This window comes from Typha latifolia, chromosome 12, assembly GCF_019914945.1.
Source record: "Typha latifolia isolate L0001 chromosome 12, TyphaL0001v2, whole genome shotgun sequence".
NCBI lineage: Eukaryota > Viridiplantae > Streptophyta > Magnoliopsida > Poales > Typhaceae > Typha > Typha latifolia.
Window position 1 is genome coordinate 9,445,580 of NC_133097.1, and position 20,364 is coordinate 9,465,943.

Here is a 20,364-nt window from a genome sequence, read left to right on the forward strand (position 1 = left end):
TAGCAGATAGAAAACACTGTGATTCCAAAGTTCGTATGTCAAGTGATGCACTCAATACCAGAAAACTCACAAAAATTCAATAGTGGACACCGAACAACTCCTGGAGTTCCTCTTACTTCTATTTACCTTTCTTTAGCCAATAAGATGTCCTGAAGACATCCCAAAATTTGAAGTAGCAGCTTAGAACTGAAGGTTACCATCTATGTAGACCAGGGTCATTAATCACTTTGTTTCTTATTTGTGTCCTAGGATGTGAAACTGTAATGTTATCTATTATAGACCAAGCATGGGTGTTGTGTTTAAAAGTATTTTTTTTATTTATCCTTTTCCTGAAAAAAAAAAAGTCATCATCTATGCAACATCAACCCTCAAAATCAAGACTTTGGAGCAAAACAGGACAATTTCTACCAAAGAAAGTAATGGCCTTCCCTTTTGTTTTCTCGCAATCACTCTCAACTTTCCCCACTAGATCCTACTTCCAGATTCATAGGCAACACTTATTTCCTTACAAGCCATACTCTCAAGAGAATCACAGGCTATTTTCTTACAAGCTTAGGGTCCACTAGTCTGACAGTATCCATCTGAAGATTTGCAAACCACCATGGAATCAACAAGGCAATTTCTTCTGTGAAATATTGAGTAAATATTTTTCAACATAAACCATAGTGTCCGGTAAAGTACAGAAAGAGGGGAAAAGGTTGAAGCGTTAGAGAACAAGATGGAAGTTTTCTCGACTTGATTTGAAATCTCCAGCAAAAGGAGAGGAGGTAGGAGCTAAGCAGCCATAAACAAGAAAACCAAGGTAAAGCATGATCAGAATATTTTCCAGAGTATCTTTTGAACTCAGTTTCAAGGAGAATGCACAATTTTCCAAGATTCTTCCAATTGGAGTACTAGACTTGATTTGAAAGCATTGTCCAACAGCGCGTCTTTTTAGTTTATGGATAAAAATTAATTATCCATTATGATGCCAATTTGGTGTCAATCTACAAATTTTTTTTTAATATAACCTATGGTTTCAGTTGGACCCTAGAAAAAATAAATATTTTAAGCTAAAATAGAATAGTTTTAGCTTATTGAGATCCAAAATAAATGTCAAAATTAAAAGTCCTGGTACTTTTGGCTATAGTTTTCCTTACGTTTTGGACATTACTATTCCGTCTCAAAGTGAAATTTCAAACTATAAAATAATCTGATGACAAGTACATTAAGAAAAGCTTCAGACATCAAAAGAAGCATCATTACAAATACTTAATGCAGTATTCCTTAACATACAAATGATGAAAGAAAAAGATCTCTATATAAGCATCATAAATCGATGATCTCTGAGTAGTTGTATACTTGTATGAAACTCGACTCCTCGTGGAGGGAGGTATTCCAGCTTTAGTTGTTGAGCATCAAAGCCAAATTTCATCTTCTTTTCAGCAGGATTAAAATTTGGAATGGCATTATCAGGATCACCCACAGAATAAGTTGCTTGCTATAACAAATTCAACTCCATCCTCCACCGTTGTCAACATAGCCAGACTATTCGTCTGATAAAAGCAAAACATATAAGCGGAGGCGGCCAGTACTCACATCATGCTCAGACCCAAAAGTATATATGAAGATCCTCTTTCATTCACTTCCATCCTCTATATCCTTACTAAGATCCCACCAGAAAATATCACAAGATAATCCAGTATCCAGCACAGCAGCAAAGAGGGCAACATGTCCTATCCGGACAGCATTATGCAAGTCTGGAGTAAAACTCCATGGAATTAAGAAGCTGTGAAGATTCTACAAAGTGCTGTTCGATAGGCATTTAAGTTCATCATGGAACATATATATATATATATATATATATATGCAATTTACAGATGCACAATGGTTGCATATTGTCTCCAAATGCTCTGCTTATCTCGATAAACACAATCTTGTAAGAAACAAAAGAGAAGGTACTCGAAAATGTCTAAATCAGCCCAATTGTTAGGGACAATTATAACCTCAATGCCGGAGGAAAAGGAAAAAAATGAAATGAAAGGGTGCAAACTACTAAGAAGATCATCACTTTACCACAAAACGAGGTACAGACTGTAAAACAAACAAGATTATTTTTCATACTTCTTATCTACCTTAGGATCTAAAAGCATCAAAACACAAGTGCGAAAAAGAAGCTGAATTAGTTGATCTGGAATACTCTTCCTCTCCGCATTCAACTCTTCTACTTCTGTTGTTAGGATTTAGGAATAAGGCTTCAGCAAGGACAATCATTCACTATTTCATTAGCTTTAGTGCATTTCCAAACTGCACAGTCTACCATGATGTCATTCGCAGTAGCTCCTAAAATAAAAGCCTTTGCGTCTACGTCCTCTATATAGACGCTTTTCTTTCTCTTTTTTCTTCTACGGAGATCTACTAATTGTTACTCTTAAGTTATGGCATAGTGATGGACTGTTCTCGGAAACTGGAAACTGGCTGACGATCGAGTGCGGTGTGGTGGATCAACTTGAGGTTTTAGTGGAGCCCAAGAGCTTGGATGTGGTTAATAGAGTTGGGGCAGATCTTGGACGAAATAAGATGGTCTAAGAAAGTGGTGGTGGCACAGATTGGCAGAGGAGAGATCAACGACGAGTTTTAGACTCCAACAACACTATTAGAACGGTAGCTAGAAGGATTTCTCGTTCGGTGATGGAGGCTGGCCTTAAATAGAGTCTAAGACATGGTGAGGATTATTGTAGGTGGTTTGGAGGGTAAGGATGAAGGTCTAGAGTGAGTGAGTGGCCGTGGAAGAGGGAGAAACAAATCATCTACAAATTGAAACCTCATAAAATTTGAATATGTTGTAGCTCTAGAATATATCTTTTGAATGAATCTAATATCTCGAGATTTGGTTGACTAGATTGAAATATAATGTTAGATTAGGGGTTAGAGATGATGGATAAAATGACGGGAAGATGATAAAATTGGCCAAAACGTGGGTAACTCCGAGTAGTTGCTGAACATGATAAGGAGAGAGAGAGGGAAGATGAGGAAAATGTGGTCAGAACCCAAAGAAAATGAAAAGTTCAATAGAGGAAGAGAGAGTAGGAGCTGACAGCCAAGGAGGCTTGAATTAAATAACAAACTAAATAAGTGATTCAAGCTATAAGTCTAATATTCACGAGTGGCTTTTAATTCTTACCACGTCTAAGTAACATCTTTATATGATAGAAAGAGCAAGCATATGATTTGCCCCGCTAGTTTCCAGGAACGGTGACTAAAGGAGGATGCGGAGAAATAAAAGTAACATAGTTGGTCAAAACTCACAACTGTAAGAGAAAATATGCTACATTGGCATTATAACCAATTCAGTTTCACATTGAATCCCTAAACAAACATCTTTGTCATGTCTTGCGTCTACACCTAGAGGAGCATGCCTGAAGTCTATCCTCATTTAAGTTCCAAATTGTAGACGTAGTTTAGTTCGACACGTGAATGTAATCTTGAAGTAAATAATAGTACCAAGGACCAAAGATAATGAAATTTAACCTACCTCATTGGGTGTCAAACTTAAAGTCAGTCAGACAATTCATCAGGACATCTGCAAGTCATCGCTCAACATCAAACGGATTACTCATGTTCATTTTGAGGCATAATTTTCGGCATTAAGATGAGTGATAGTAAGATCTCATGCAATAATGTCACCCTCGATCAGCCAATAAATTACTGTGCGTGGCCCTAGTTCTCGGACTGAATAAAATTTCAAAGCTTGTGAATATAACAGTGCTTTGGAACGCTATAAATGAGTATAAATAGACAATTAAGAGTCAACTCTCAACTAAAATGTGGACAACGGTCATGCAGTACAAATGATAGAGATTAAAAATTACTAGAAACAAACTGCAGGAACCTATGAATTTTGGTCCGAAAACATTCCAACCAATGAAAGTCATCAGTCGAATATATATTCCAAGTCTCCTTACTATTGAGAGAGATTCTTCTCAAAAAGAAGAACAAATAATAATAATAATAATTTGTGTTTGCAAAAGAATTAAATTGATTTGTTTCACCGGGGATTATTAGATAACTCCGATGTCCTTAGAAGCTCCTCCAAGTACTCTGCTCCTAAATCTTCTAATTCTAAAACACTCTGCGCGATTTCTGCTCTTCTATTTCTCTTCCTGCTTATCCTCTTCCTCCTCATTAAATGCCTCCTTTTTAGGGCCAACACCGGGGAACCGCTGACCTCCTCGCCGCACTTTATCTCCCGCAGCGACTCCCGCACCATCTCCACCGGGAAATTGAGCACCGCCATCGCCCCCCTCATCGCGAACGCGGCCTGATCATACGCCAAGGCCGCAGCCTCGGCGCTATCGAACGTCCCCAGCCAAACCCGCACCCCGCGCCGCGTGGAGTCCCTGATCTCCGCCGCGAATTTACCCCACGGCCGCCTGCGAACTCCTCGGTAGCACTGCTCCTTGGACCCATCGTGCTCCTTTCCGCTCGTGGAATCCAATTCGCCCTCCTTTCTCATTCTCGAGCTGGACGATCCAGAGGACGCCGCGAGCATGTCGAGCAAGAGCATCTCCTCCGAGTTGTTAACGTCGAAAGGGAGGATCGAGTCGTTAGATTCGGGATACAAGTGGTAGATTTGGGAATCCACTGGATGCATGGAATTGAGAGAGGACTTCTTCTACTCTTCGTGTTCGTGCGGTCCGATGGTTGTTTTACTTATATATATATATATATATATATATATATATATATATATATATATAAGCTCTCTCTCTCTCTCTCTCTCTCTCTCTCTCTCTCTCTCTCTCTCGGGCAGTTGAGACGTCGGAAGCCCGCCACTTTTTTGTAATTGAACGGAGGGAGGGAGGGAGGGAGGCAAAGGGCGGGTAGTAAAGACAAACGATTCGTCCATTGGGGCGGGCCCCACACGAGAAGGGCACGTGCGCACCGCCAGATCAGACAGGCATCACGAATGATATGGGTATGATGGCTGGCAGGGTTAGGATTTGATCCCAACTTAATTACTTTAATGAAATGTAGTCTGATTTAAAGATGGAATGAGTAATTTGGTCATCTTATAATTTATTAGTCCATATATTTGAACTCTTTCCATTTGAGTACTTTTTACATTGGATATTTGAACTGCATACAGTAATAAGAGAAACAACTCCAGATACAGAGAACAAAGACACTGTCTGCATCCCCGTGGGCTTATTTCCTTATCAAAATTCTCATCTAAAACCCCACTATGACTACCTAAGGAAGTAAGTAAGTAGTAATTTATGTGAGAAATATTTCCAGGAAGGAGCACCTGAAGCTTCCTTGCAGCTAAAAGACATTTGGACTTCAATAGATTGGAAAAAGTTTTGGATTGTTTTTGGAGCTGAAAGCATTTAAGGATTTCAGCCCATTGGAAGGTCAATGTTTACTTACTGTCTGCTATTTGAATGAGAAAAGTCATATGGCTCACTATCAAGAATTCAAATAGATGGTAAATGGATTTGAACACTCAATAATAAGATTCTAAGATTATATACCTGTGTAATATCTGCTAAAACTTCTTTTGAATTTTTAAAAATTTAAAAAAAAATAATAGTAATAATTACACTTAGACACAAATGCCTTCTGTTAACCCCACCGGGTTGATCTTCAGTGTAATTATCATAGAATAATAATATAAAATCTATAAAGAAAAATCTCAAAGCAGGCAATTTAAACCATAGATTGTAAGGACCCACAATATCTAGCAAGCTTTATTTATTTTAACCTATATAATGCCATCTTTTGAATGACTTAGCTATCAGTCGGTCATAGGGACCCAAGCAGGTGTCCAAATGTATCTTCTCCACTCTTTTGGCAGGGGAAATATTTATTAATTAATTGCGAGCTTGGTCTCTTCCTTGCTTTCCTAGACAAATGGCAATCATGCTACAGTATTCTAAGGTTTGAAATTATGCTTCAAAGAAGGCTGAAATGATCCAAAGTTGCAAAGGAAAAAATCAAATTAATATGGGTTTTACCAAAGAGAAATTGACAACGATAGCTGCATAATCTATTCAGTTCTCATCATGGGAGGATCAAATAATTTGACTGAGATAGAAATCTATCTCAAGCTTATGTCTGCCGTCTTTATGACGTCAATACTCGTCATAATGTTTCAAAATAATTTTGTTCGAGATTAACTTGCTTAATTAATAAATTAGTTAAATATAATTAAACTATGTTTACAAAATTATGGGCCGATGCTAACACTCTTCTAAGATTGGTAATGGGTCGGGCTGGGAGTTATTGGGCTGGGCCTTGGTGGGAAGAGTAAACCCAATGGGATAGAAGCTAGTGGTTCCCTGCAATGCGGTATGCGTGAATTTTCTACAGCTTAGCATATGCCCATGGTGGGCCAGGGCCAGGGCCGGACGATCCAGATGGATCGGGCTAGTTGACGAGCCTTCTGCACGTGCTAATAATAAGTTAAAATTGCGTTTACATTTAACACCCTTATCTTTTTTGCATAGTTGTGGTTTACACTTTACACCCTCGTTTTTAATATTTCCAAATCTCACCTTTTATTTATTTCATAAGGTTCCTCTTGCAACATTATCGTATGCATCAATTGTTGAATCTCTCTCAATTTTCAAAAATCAAAAAGATAGATCGGTCCGAAGGACAGGAATAGGTCAATTTTCAAAGATATTTTTATATTGATAGGGTTCGTTCTAGATAGCGATCCAATTCCAAATTTAATCCTTATCCATCAATTGTTTATTGATCGATTAGCATCAACGTGCCAGTGTGCCACTTCATCGTTTGACTTTTGTACATCAATTGCAACATGCATTAATCTTCATTGTGAATAATATGGATCTCAAACTTGATTTCCTCTTGCCAATAATCTAGTGTATGATCTGAAATGAAAAAAAATAATAAACTTTTTTTAAGTGGGAGGCTAAAAAATAATAATATAACTTAGACTTGGTCATAAGCCAATCGTTCCTGACTTTAGTCTTATATTTGTATTTTTCCGTGAATAATTATCACCTAACTGCTATATTTTTTAGTGGCTAAACTCAATTAGGGTCTGATCATGAATATATAGAAGAGTAATGCAATATTTATAAATACTTTACAAATATTTTACAAACATTTAAGATGTGCCGTCTTTCTAACCACGGATAGTTTCTCTCATATTATTAATAGACAAGATAATTTTAAAATATTTGTAAGCATAGTATTATTCTATATAGTTTACCTGCCTATTAGTCCCATAACTAATTTAGGTTTTATTTTTATAGTTGTATCTATCCGAAGTTATTATTTGCGGGTGTATTATTCTAAATTTAATATTCTAGCATATATATAAAAATCAATTTTTTTTTATGGCTAATTAATGATGGATCCACAATCCCTTTTTCTAATGCTATTAAAGTGCAGTATTATTGGTACAGATTAGGTGCACGATTAGGCTATAATTACCAATACCCTGTGTATACCAAAAGTCAAACAACCAAAAGACGAATGCAGCGATCTGAATGGCTTGGTTGACTTCTTATGATATATCATTTAACACCAAAATTTCCGCTATTTTCTCTTGATTCAAATTTCCAACTGTTCCATTCATATAGATGCTATTCTATCGTCATCGTTCGTTCTTTATATCAACAACACTTGGCCTACTTGATTGTGGCGTGCTACTCATTTAGTTGCCTGCCTTGGAAGGAAAATGCCACGTCATTTCCAAGTTAAACTATGCTCATGCTCACATTATCTTGACGTCGTCCAACTCCAATCTGGAATGGGTTAGGTTCTTCCTGCCAATTTCTCAATCTCATCCTCATCCTTGTGCTTTTCCTCTAGATCGTTTTCTTCTACCAATCTATATCGACTTTCACTTTTCCACACTATTGCAGTACTACATCATCTTCTTCTTGATGACCGACCGACCGAGATCAATCTATGGATTCATCTCTTAGCAGTCCTCCCTCTTCTTCTGGCACCAGCTTCCCGATCCCGGTGGCTATTGCCATAGGGTTCGTCGCGACGCTGGTGGTGCTCATCGGATACTACTTGTTCGTGCTCAGGTTTTGGCTCAATGGCCGCCACCCCGGACTGCGGCAACTGTCGCCGACCTCGCGGAGAGGGCGGAGCGACGACGACCACATGCCTTCGGTGTTCTTCGTCGACGAAGACGAAGAACAAGGCGTCGATCCGTCGATCGTGAACTCGATCCCGATCGTCAAGTTCAGGAAGTCCCGCGTGCCTGAGCCCAATCCGAAGACATCCTGCCATGAGTGTGCTGTGTGTTTGAGTGAGTTCCAAGAGGAGGACAGCCTCAAACTCCTGCCTAGCTGCTCTCATGCCTTCCACATCCAGTGCATAGATACTTGGCTTAGAACCAATGTCAACTGCCCTTTATGCAGAGCAAACGTATCAAAGCCAATTCCACTTCATGTCCAAGCTTCTATTAGCCAACAGCTGAGCAATGAACAAATCGCCAGAGCAGCAGCTGAGGCTTCAAATCAATCACCGGGTGATAGAAATTGGCGTAAGATTTCTAAGGTGGAGAGCATGAGGGATGTGAGCATTGACGTTAGAGATAAAGATCATCATGGGACTGTAAGGAGATCATTCTCCATGGATCATCTAAAGACTACTACTAGTCTTTCAACTGAAGGACTCAATGAGACAAGGATTAATGGCGAATCTAGTTTAAGTGTTCACGGCGGTGACGGCAGCCGTAGATTCCGGCGATTGATCCACTCATTCGGGCTCGGCCGGAGTTCGAGAAGTGCTGTGCTTCCGATTCAGATTGATCAATTATGATACAAAATTTCCATGGTTGTGATCGATGAACAGCATACTGTTACATAATTGGATTGATTTTAGTTTTAATATTGATTAGGTGTGTCGTAATGGATGCCTTTTTTTCTTTTTGATTCTTTCTTTCATTTGTTCTGTTCTGTTCTGTTCTGTTCTGTTCTGTTCATGACTTGATTAGAGTAGTTTACAGAAGTTGTTCACATCTACCTTAAATTCTATTATTGGTTATAGGAATCTTCTTATGTTACAAGTTATGTATAGAGTGACCTTTAGACAAGTCTGAGATAGATATTTCCAAAAGATTCTCTCTGTACTACAGGTAGTTAGTAGTAGTTTTTGGGCCACTTTTAGTTAATGCGCCCAACTCGACTCGATTGGAAATCCTTATTGGGCTTCCTCCCAGATTCCCAATTTGGCCCAATTTATCCTGCCGCCAATCAATGGCTGCCAAGTACCCAGATTGGTCATCTTCTCACCCAAGTTTCCCACTCTTAACTACTCTGCTATAAAGATCTCTCTCTCTCTCTCTCTCTCTCTCTCTCTCTCTCTCTCTCCCCTCTTTGTGTTCTTCATTGGTTCTACTCCCAACCAATGATCACTAAATCCCTATATTCCATCTCTCAAATGGATCATCCACCACCCTCTCCTTCCTCGTCGAATACCAGCTTCCCAATCTTAGCCATCACCATCTTAGGCATACTCACCACCGCCATAATTCTCGTCAGCTACTACATCTTCGCAATACAATGCTGCCAAAACTGGCGGCGCAACGACCTCTTTAACAACCTCCCTTCGACCAACTACCGCCGCCATTTCGACCACTTCGCCGCGAAGTCCCAAGGCCTCGACCCATCACTCGTATACATGATTCCGACCAAGAAGTTCACAAAAGAAGCGAATTTTTCGTCGTTCGAGTGCGCAATTTGCTTGAACGAGTTCCAAGAGGAGGAGAGGCTACGGATCCTGCCGAGTTGCTCCCATTCATTCCATACAGATTGCATAGATATCTGGCTCAGCAACAACACCAACTGCCCAATTTGTAGGCAAGACATAACGAGCCCAATCGCATTTCCAACCAATTGTGCTTGCACTGTTATAGAGGTGAGAAATGAAGAAGGAAGTAGCAATCAAGCTACTATAAGAAGAGAAGTGCCAAAGTTGGGCAGCTTGGGAGATGAGTGCATTGATGTGAGACACAAGGATGAGGAGTTCTGTGTGCAGCCAATAAGGAGGTCGTTGTCTTTGGGCTCTTCTAATGATAGACAACTATATCTCTCAGTTCAGGAGATTCTAAGACACAAGCCACATCTTGTTCTTGAGGTTGGTGGTGAAGGTAGTAGTGGTGGTAAGGTCCGGCGGTCGTTCTTCTCTTTCGGGCATGGACGGAGTTCGCGGAGCGCCATTCTTCCGATCAATTTGTGATCAAGGGATGTAATAGTCTCAGCTGCTGATGATGGGTTCTTGGTGTTCATGTTGCTCTTGATGTTGTCTGAGTTGGATGTAAATTATAGGGCCAGTGAGTGTATATGGGCTTCTTTTTTTCTTTTTCTTTTTGAATTTTGATTAGGTTAATTACATCATATGGTTTGATGATGATGATGATGATGATTAAGATTATCATTACTGGAATCACATAATAATTGGTCGGCAAGAGTTTCTCCTTTTCTGTGCTCTGTTTTCTGTTCAAATTTCCTGTTGATATGAACTATATATATATATATATATATATATATATATATATATATATATATATCCAAAGGAAAATTCCCGACAAGAAAAATTATATATAAAAAAAAGGCCCCAATAAAGACAAACTGGTATGTAAACAAGTGCTTTATTTGAGACATGAATTAGAATCCACAGCAAATCCTTCTAACATTCTTGAGGATACCACCTGATATGAAGAAGAAGAAGAAGAAGAAGGAAGAAGAAGAAGAAGAAGAAAGCTTTACAATAATGTAGATAAGATTCCCATAATAAAGTAATTATATGTACGATTGACATATTTCTCTCTTTCACTTAGCTTTTGTACAAGTAATGGTAGACAAGCAGCACCCCCACCTTTTACCTAAACTTGCACTCTTTTGTGCTTCGCCATCACCCATGTTCACCTTCACATGTGCCATCTCCTCCATGAGCAGCTCTTCCATTCCAAGCTGTCTACACTGCAACGCCTTGCACTGCACACCAGCATGTGCACTTGTTGGTTTACTAAGAAATGCCTTCAATGCATTCAGGACAAGCTAGCAATTAGCCAACGCAAGTAGAAGATTTGCTTGATTTCTTGAGCTACTTGCACAGTTTGGTCCAATGATTAGTGCTCCATGCTCCCTGGTCCCTTTTGAGACAAAGAAATGAATCATTTTGATCAAAAGTTTCTTCTTCTTCTTATATATATATATATATATATTCTTTTTCTCGAATAGATATCATGATGATCCAATAAAAGCAAAAGACAGACGGGACTTAATTATCATGACAGCAGACATACTAATGGAGGTTGCGATGTCAATGTTGTTGCTTTGCTTTGCTTTGATGTCCTTGGAGTACCCAGGGACTTCATCTATTGTACCTTTTGATTCTAGTAATATAGTTAAAATGGAGAAGAACAATTCATTGAATTGGTTCTTCCTTGAGAGATCCCTTTCAAACCCCCAAAAGATTACCCAGAGTGAATCAAACACTAATAATGGAGCAACCATCTTGGGGGCAAAAGGACAAGTTTTTTTTTTTTTTTTTCTTTCCATAATAAATCATGATTAAGTCAACCCTAATCACATCTCACCATGTATTATAACGCAAGCGACACAGAGATCGATGCTTTAATTAGCATTATAGAAATGTTTAGATCTGCTGTCATCTCACGAGATACATGGAATAAATGAACTACACACACACACACACACACTCTCTCTCTCTCTCCCTCTTGGGAACACCAGTTACAGCTATTAGCTGCAGCCTGCAGGCAAGTTGACTGTTCATGCATATGACACGTATCCGAAGAAAGTTCACATCAAGGAAGTGCAATCCATCGTCTTCCATCTTATTTGTAGCTAAGCTTAGTTCGTCCACTTCATGGCGCGTGTATCAGCATTGGAAACATCGATGCCTTGCTGCCTGCTGCCATGTCCAACAACTCATTAATTGATAATTAATAACATTGACCTGCGTACCTTCGTTTAATTCACCTTCTTAATAAATCGTGTCTTCGCATAATGGCAGTCATGCTTTAAATTGTATAAACTTAAACAGCTAAACTTGGAAAATTAATTCCTATATTCCACGACAAAGTCTGCATCAGCAGGGTCTTAATCAGAGCTGCACTGTGGAAAAGAGAATCAAATTATGGATACTAACACTCAAAAGTGTCAGAGCATCATACAAGCTGGTAGCTGTTCATGCTAAATAGTTATTTATTTTTTAAGTACTTTATTAAAGGCATTCTAAGAGTTTTTTTATTAGTTTAAGTCAGATCATAATTTTTTTATATGTCTAATTTATATTAAAATTTAAATACGAGATCGAGTGTGTTTAAAAATTACAGACCAAATTAATGATTTCTATAAAAAAATTTAAATCTTCTAAAAGAATTGTAGAGTTTTAAATATTAGGTTAACGATTTATATAAATGTTTCAAAATTTCTATATATATTTTATTGACCTAGGCATTGATTATGTCATCGATATCTAAACAATATAGTCTCTTTTGAAATATATTAGACATGTAAAAAGATATTCAAGAGAGTTAGTTTGGTATAATTCCGGGACTCTGAAAGAGGAAGAGAAAGAGAAGATCGAGGACAGACCTAGGCCATTTTGGGCCTCAGCTATTGAACGTATTCCAAATCCCAGCCCAATTATGTTAACCACAAGGCCCAATTAAGAATAAGTTAATCTATTAATTTAAAGGGTTATTAAAAATAATTTTTATCTATTGATAAATTAAATGGTATATAAGACATTTTACATATGTGACTATGTTAAAATAATTAAAATTAAGTATTTTCGATTAATTTAATTTAATCTTAATTATTCAATTAGGACGGATTCCGAGGAGCCAGCACATTAATAAGAGTCCTACCAAGAGCGAGCAGGACAAAAGATTCATCACGTTTTAACCAACTCTGGTTTTCTTTATTTTATAATTACATAAATTTTAGACCATGCATCAAGATTGCAAAATTATATAAAATTTTATACTTTAATAATACCATCGTAATTTGGGAATTTTATCTAGGGGACCAGACCCTGCTGCCGTAGACGTGGATCCATCGTATAAAACAAATGGCATTTAGTATTATCCAGACGGATGGGGAGGAAATTTACTCGGCAACTTCTTGGTAAGTTGTTGGTAATGAGAAGCGTACGAGTAGGAACAAAAAGAGATATTTGTTTTTCTTTGAGGGGATTAAATGCAAAGAGTTAAATATAATAACATACGAACCAAAAACGTGCTCAGTTAGTAATATTAGATTCAATTTGGACCATTCACTTCCCTCAATAATGGATCGTTGGCCAATTAATTTATATATCTATGCAAGGAAACATGAGTAGGAGCAGTCGTCGTCGTCGTCAAGAGTTGTAGGTAGTCATGGTTTACAAGCTCAAAGTGTTAGAGCAATGCAAGATCTCTCCACCGCCGTGCTCTGCCGCCAACTCCCGGCCTTCTCTCCCCCTCACCTTCTTCGACATAATTTTCCACAATTTCCACCCCGTCCAACGCGTATTCTTCTATGAAACCTCCCTCTCCACGTCAATTTTCCTGCTCGCTGAGCTACCCAAGTTGAAAAAATCCTTAGCCCTCACTCTCAACCTATTTTACCCTCTAGCCGGAAAATTAAAGCGCACATCAGACGGCCAACAGCCTCAGGTTCTCTGCTCCGATGACGACGACTTCGTCTGGCTGACCGTGGCGGTGAGCGGCGACGACTTTTACGACCTCGCGGGCTATCACGCCCGCGAGGTCTCGAGATTCCATCCTCTAGTCCCAACGTTGCAATACTATGGAAATGGTCGTGCCCAAGCCGTGCTGGCAATCCAACTGACCATATTTCCCAACGTTGGAGTTGCAATTGGCACAACGCTGCACCATGCAGTAGCCGATGGCTCGAGCTACACCCATTTCATGAAGACATGGGCCAGAGTTCACAAACATGAAGAAACAACTCGTCCGTTCTTAGACCGCAGCGTAGTCTTGGATCCAAAGGGGCTGAAAGGCAGATTCCTGAAGGATTTGGAGGAGTTCGAGGATGATACGAGTTTTGATGCCTGGGATTTAACAACCCAGCTCAATGTGGTTCGAGCCACATTCGTGTTCAGCAATGGCAGGCTCGCCGAGCTGAAGAGCAAGACTAAGGTCCAATGCTCCCCGTATGCATTGGCCTGTGGGTTTGCGTGGGCAGGTCTAGTCCATGCACGTCGCAGCACCAGCAAGGTGGAGCACTTCGGCTTCGTCACCGGCTGCCGCGCCCGGTCGGACCCACCGATACCGTCGAACTACTTCGGCAATTGCCTCGGCATCTGCTGCGTCGAGGCCAAGAGGAGCGACCTCGTCGGCGTCGACGGGGCTGTGGTCGCCGCAGAGGCGATATGGAGGGTGATCAAGAGCTTGGAGGACGGCGCATTCCGTTACGCCGGCGATTGGATTAAAAATGTGCGTAAATATGCGGCTGCGAGGGCGGTGACGGTGGCCGGATCGCCGAAGCTCGCGATTTACGAGGTGGATTTCGGGTGGGGGAGCCTGAGGAAGGTGGAGATTGTGTCGATAGAGAGGACGGGGGCTTTGGGTCTAGCAGAGAGCAGAGAGGAGGAAGGGGGGATAGAGGTGGGGCTGGCATTGCCCAGGCACGAGATGGAAGCCTTTATCGCTTTCTATGACAACAATGGAGTAATCTTCGGAAAGTAGGAAGAAGACGTACTGCAAGAAGTCTTGGGAGTAATTGTTACTTGTGAGCAGAGCTTGTCCCATATCTGAATAAAGAAGTTACTTTATTAAATTTTGCGCACGTTAATTGTTGTTTCTTTTTTTTTACCAAGATGAATCGAATTTTGACCGTTTATTAGCTTAATTTAAATGCCATCCATGTAAGAAGGACAAGAAAAGATTTCAAGGATATACATTACCAATATCCCTGCAACCCAAAACTTTCAACTATTTTAAGATCAACTTAGAAGCTAATTAATCGATCATCAGCGCCAACCTTGCGGCCATCTAGTGCGGTAATCTCCGGTAGGCAACCAACTGCTCCATTTCTTCTTGTCAACGCCCAGCTCTCTCACTCCACCCCTCTTCTTCCACCACAACCTCCTAAAGATCCCACCACCTTTCCTCCTCTCACCGTTTGCGCAAGCTCGTTCTTGATCACCATCATCTCTTAAAACTCCCATGGAGTTGAACTTAAGGTAGCTCATCTCCAATGACTCCGCCGGGATGTTCCTCGAGAGCAGCGGGGAGTCGCCGCCCCAGTTGTTCCTGCCGGAGACCGGGTGCTGCGGCGTCCGGAAATCGATGAAGTCGTGCTCTCTACCCATGATGGTCAGCCTCTGTGGAGTGCTGAACTCTGCTGCATAGCTTCTTCTCCCTCCTCTTCTTGATATTGGAGAGCTTATGGAGCTGCTGAATTGAATTGAACTCCATATCGGCGTGGTGTCCCTTCTCCTCCTCTGCATTGTGGTATATATATCTGCCATGGCGCAAAAATGGAGCAACATTTGTAGAAAAACAAGTATAGTAACGATCATATTAAACAAAGATAAGCTTTGTTATCATCGAATTGTACCCATGAATAAGTTTTTGTCACTAGTTTGTTTCAGACAAAATGGAGCCTTGATGCTATAAGGGCGATTATTCCTATAGGCGACTAAGGTTGGTAATAGATAATTTGTTTATACTTTACATATCCCAAAAGAGAGACCGACACTCAAATCGTAAATCCCAAAATTCTAGTTCTTTGTGTGCAGGGCTTCTGGCCAAGAAGGCTACCAACTGCACCATATGGTGGCACCATTTGATAATTAAAAAAATTCTTGTGCATCAGGAAAAGATAGATACCCAGTTAGCTTCTCTATTAAGTAGTACAGCATCTCCACTAAAGATGCTGTAATCCACTACAGTTGACACCTCAGCCTAAGCTTTTCCGACATCTTCTCAGCCACAAGCAGGAATAGAGAGGATCTCAATGCCCCATCAATGGATCGACCACGACAACAAGAGGACAGTGTGTGGCTTGGTAATGACAGAGTATCTCGATTACAGCCAGATCAACACAAATAGACCAATATGAACAAGTTCGATTCCCTCCCAGAACAAGCACCTAACAAGAAGTTATTGGATACTGGGACCAAAGGACAAGTGAGAGAAACTACCCCCCGGCACAAAGAATGGATTCAGTACCTGAAGAAAGAGAAAGCCGGGATCAAAGATTATTGCATCATATATACATAACAACAGTTGAACAAGTAAAATAATGATGAAAGAGAAGTGACCACTATGGAGTCTTACAATGTTATGCACACCATAGGCTTTCTAATATTAAAAAAATATTGAAATGGATCTTCTATCAATTTCTATCAGATGTATTAGAGTTAAAAAATTATAGCAGAATATGGAATGAAAAAAGAACCATAGTGGACACAGCACCAAAGATTAAGCAGATTATTTTTGTCCCCATCTAAGCATCTAACTGCATTTGTGGAGAAAAAAAAAATTCTTTGTGGACTCTTACAATGATCTGCAATGATCCGGATTGTCATACATATACAAATGTTAGAAAAGAACTATCTCGTTCACTTCTGTTAGGTGCATAAGCATTAAAAAGTGTCAGCACATAGGAATGAGGAAATAAGAATCAGAGTGGGGGAAGCCAGAATAACAGCAGATAGATTGCTCCCTTCTAACTACAATTGGTAGCATACTAGGCCTTGATAATTAACCTTTACATAATAGCATTAAAAGTATCATGAGTAGTTAAAGAATGTAAACTTATAAGTACTGATCCACACCCAGTATTTCACATTGATAGACCTGAAATGCATCTTCTCAATGCAATAAATAAATTACGAAGAGAATAATTCCTAACTTATTCAGATGTATAAATCCCTGGTAGCCAATTAGTGTTCTTGTGGAAGATAAAGTTAAAAGCAAATAAGAGCAGAGCAGGTTAGAAGTGTCATTGGTAGACATCAAGAAAAAAGCACGTGGAATAAATATCGTCATTTCTATTGCTTTACTTAAGCACTTGATCTTCTTAATCACTCCTGGAATTCATTCCACTTTCTCAGAATCCAAATGTCAATACTTGGACATGTATGAGTTAGAATTTGTCTCAATATTCTGCTAGAGAATATCTTGCAGTATTCCATATTCATGGACCTTCAAGTGGTCATTGATGTAGGATGCATGATGTCAGCAGCATCAAGCCCATCTCTTTATAAAGAGGAACAGCACTATGAAGTCAATTAATTTAAGCAGCAGTGCTAGCAAGGTCGACATCTGACTTTCGGGAAGAAAAGATTTCAGCTCAAGAAGAATGGTGCTTGAAACATCTCAAGTTAGAAGACCATGCAAGAGATACAAGGCACACATCCTCATGACTTTGGCCCAAATGGGTTATACATTTCTATATTTCATCACCGAAGCTTCGTTCAACCGAGGACTTAATCCGCATGTATACATTACTTACCGGCATCTTTTTGCCGGCTTGGTCATGTTGCCTTTTGCCTTTTTCCTTGAAAGGTATGCTTGATTGATCACTTGCGGCAACATATTTTTGCAGCAGTACAAAGTGTTTGATATTAGCAATAAATCAGCTAATGATGCCATCTAGCCTATGTTCATGATGTTGTACAAAGAAGTAACCATTTTATCACAATTTGACCATGATTGCTGCCCATATATTTTTCATCTTTCCTTTTTTCTACTTTTGCAGAAAGGTGAGACCAAAGCTCACATGGGCACTTTTTCTGGAGATATCAGTCCTTTCACTTCTAGGGTGAGAATAATAACAGTTTATCTGATTGAAGAATAAAGGTCTACTGATGCCTAATGTTCAATAATGGCCTTCTCTACAACAGGGTCAGCCTCACTCTGAATATGTACTTTGCAAGTCTAAAATACACCTCTCCAACATTTGTTGCATCCATGGTCAACACAATTGCTTCCATGACGTTTGTCATTGCAGTTCTGCTTAGGTCTGCAACCTTTCCATTTTCTCGCTGTCGATAGTAGATACTGAGTTTGTTTGTTTTACTGAATAATTCTTCTATAAACTTGCAGATCAGTATTGTGACAGCTATTGGTTCAAGTTGGGGGTTTTAGTTCCTACTTCCAACTTTAAGTGCTTATACTTTATTACTGTCTTTTTCTTATAGATTGGAGCATCTTGATGCTAAGAATCCTCGTGGGATAGCAAAGATCTTTGGTACCGTAGTCTCCCTGGCTGGTGTTACAACGATGACTTTGTATAAAGGGCCAGCACTAAGAAACCTTTGGGGAGCACTAATTCATATACAAGGAAATGCTACACATGAGAGTTGGTTGAAGGGATCTATTCTTACAGTTGCAAGCTGCATTACATGGTCCATATGGTATATCATGCAGGTACTTATAGCTATGAATTCACATCTCTAGCAATCTTTATGAACTAGGGAAGCTATAGATATGGAATTACTAATATTGGTGCACTGAGAAGAACGTAAGAAGTTTCAGTAATTCTGAAAAATTGAACATAGATGTAAATAGGACAAAATAATATCCCTGGTGCTTAATTTCAACTGCAGGCAGTCACATTAAAAAGATATCCAGCACAACTTTCACTTACCACATGGATGAGCTTCATCGGAGGAGCGCAATCAGCTGTCTTCACTGTATTTCTGGAGCACAAACCCGAAGCATGGACTATCGGATTCGACGTCAAATTCTGGAGCATCATATACTCTGTAAGTTGAACCATGAAATGTTTTAATTTCAAGTTCTTCTTCCTTCATATAATTATGCGCTAAAATTATTTTAATTCTATTGCAGGGAGTAGTGTGTTCTGGGTTGATAATCTTCATTCAGTTGTGGTGCACAGAGGAGAAAGGACCAGTTTTTGTGACTATGTTCAATCCCCTTTCAACAATAATGGTGGCACTACTGGCCTACTTCATATTTGGAGAAAAATTATATACTGGAAGGTAAGTATGAAACAGATAAAGGAAGATCATTACATGTGCTTTCAAATTAAAACATCTCCTTGTCTAATTTTGCAGCATAATTGGAGGCGTTATCGTCATCGTTGGTCTCTACTTGGTGTTATGGGGCAAAGAAAAAGATCAGGAACTTCGAGAAAAAGCTGAGGATCCTGATTTGGCACATGAAAAGCACGAGGAAGCAACCACTGTTCCAACAACAGATAATGGTGCAGATGGAGATGGAGATGGCACTAAAGGAGTCAACAGTGTATAATTGCATATTGTAATAAGGAAGCATTAAGTGTAAATTTCTACTGGTATAATTGCTCAAATATACCTCTTTTCTAATACCTATCTTCTGAAAAAAAAATCACTCTTTCTACGCGAAAGAGAAAAATGTGATGGATGGGAGAGATTTATCGACGCGAACAGCACGAAATCGCAATAATTTCAAGAAGAGACAAGAGAAAGAGAAGGGGATGAAACTTGAAAGAGAGAAAGGCAGAGAAAGAGAGAGGAAGCAAGGAAAAAAAAAGGATTTTTTTCCCTTTTTCCTTTGGTACCCTACCCTCTATTATATGTTTATTGCGATTTACACCGTTTTCCATCTCTTCTTTTATTAAAGTACAGAAAAATAATATTGGTGTTCAATAAAATAGTTTTTGACCGGACTAGTCCTCATCCAATTTATTTAAATCAAAATAGACTATTCTTCACAACTTATTTCTAAATAGGGTCTAATTTACTGTAGCCCTATTAAAAATATTGAATTAATCAGTATCTTATCTCTAAGCAAAAATGATAATTAATTTAGTATTTTTATTTGATCATAAAACGCTTAGAGCATCTCCAATCGATTCTCCGTATCAAAAACTTCAAATATGGAGCCATGAGCTCGGTGCACTCTAACTCACCGGGCTCCATATATTATTAAAATAATAATTATATATATATATATATATATATATTATCTATTTTAAATTATTTAATATGTCATCTTAGTGTTATTATTTTTAATAAAAAATATATTATTAGAAAACTTTTATTGAGATATTTAAAATAAGACTAATATTCGATAGTTTAATAAGTAATTTTAAATTACTAATTTTTTAATTAAACACAACGAAATAAGTATTAAATGTCATTAACTAAAAATATCACTAATTGAACATTTATGGTACTGATTGAAGAACGATCCCTTACTCGACATAGAAAGATCCAAGATAGAGAGACTCACTTTGAGCTTCGAAATGCACTCATTGAATAATTATGGCAAAGGCACGGAAATGAAGAAATATAATTTCTAATGTAATTTTTATTTGATATATTTCATGTCTGATGTATTTTAATATTTAATATTTACATTGAAAAATAATTTTGAGTAATTATATTTTAGGACACATT

General features: G+C 38.9%; 5 protein-coding genes and 1 long non-coding RNA gene across 7 annotated transcripts; 4 read left to right on the forward strand and 2 right to left on the reverse strand.

Annotated features, from left to right (window-relative positions):
• Positions 1-3,935: 3,935 nt before the first annotated feature.
• Positions 3,936-4,633, reverse strand: LOC140798523 (ethylene-response factor C3-like). The gene has a single exon (XM_073152379.1). It carries the CDS (start codon positions 4,631-4,633, stop codon positions 4,028-4,030), a length of 606 nt encoding a protein of 201 aa, XP_073008480.1. The 3' UTR covers positions 3,936-4,027.
• Positions 4,634-7,692: 3,059 nt separating this feature from the next.
• Positions 7,693-9,018, forward strand: LOC140799075 (RING-H2 finger protein ATL1-like). Its single transcript, XM_073153217.1, has one exon. It carries the CDS (start codon positions 7,927-7,929, stop codon positions 8,791-8,793), a length of 867 nt encoding a protein of 288 aa, XP_073009318.1. The 5' UTR covers positions 7,693-7,926; the 3' UTR covers positions 8,794-9,018.
• A 396-nt stretch (positions 9,019-9,414) lies between these two features.
• On the forward strand, positions 9,415-10,212 carry LOC140798524 (RING-H2 finger protein ATL16-like). Its single transcript, XM_073152380.1, has one exon. It carries the CDS (start codon positions 9,415-9,417, stop codon positions 10,210-10,212), a length of 798 nt encoding a protein of 265 aa, XP_073008481.1.
• Positions 10,213-13,249: 3,037 nt separating this feature from the next.
• Positions 13,250-14,786, forward strand: LOC140799274 (malonyl-coenzyme:anthocyanin 5-O-glucoside-6'''-O-malonyltransferase-like). The gene has a single exon (XM_073153527.1). The coding sequence runs from the start codon at positions 13,382-13,384 to the stop codon at positions 14,693-14,695; it is 1,314 nt and encodes a 437-aa protein (XP_073009628.1). The 5' UTR covers positions 13,250-13,381; the 3' UTR covers positions 14,696-14,786.
• A 50-nt stretch (positions 14,787-14,836) lies between these two features.
• Positions 14,837-19,482, reverse strand: LOC140799277 (uncharacterized). 2 transcript variants are annotated; one of them, XR_012110969.1, is made up of 4 exons: positions 19,298-19,482; positions 18,609-18,724; positions 15,842-16,183; positions 14,837-15,473 (listed from the first exon to the last, which is right to left on the reverse strand). It is a non-coding gene; the product is annotated as an uncharacterized lncRNA (long non-coding RNA). The 2 variants fall into 2 exon arrangements; XR_012110968.1 differs by lacking the exon at positions 19,298-19,482 and adding an exon at positions 18,997-19,124.
• LOC140799275 (WAT1-related protein At5g07050-like) lies at positions 17,250-19,308 on the forward strand. The gene is made up of 7 exons (XM_073153528.1): positions 17,250-17,524; positions 17,718-17,780; positions 17,863-17,979; positions 18,160-18,388; positions 18,568-18,726; positions 18,812-18,963; positions 19,039-19,308. The coding sequence occupies exons 1-7, from the start codon at positions 17,319-17,321 to the stop codon at positions 19,232-19,234; spliced, it is 1,122 nt and encodes a 373-aa protein (XP_073009629.1). The 5' UTR covers positions 17,250-17,318; the 3' UTR covers positions 19,235-19,308.
• Positions 19,483-20,364: the final 882 nt, after the last annotated feature.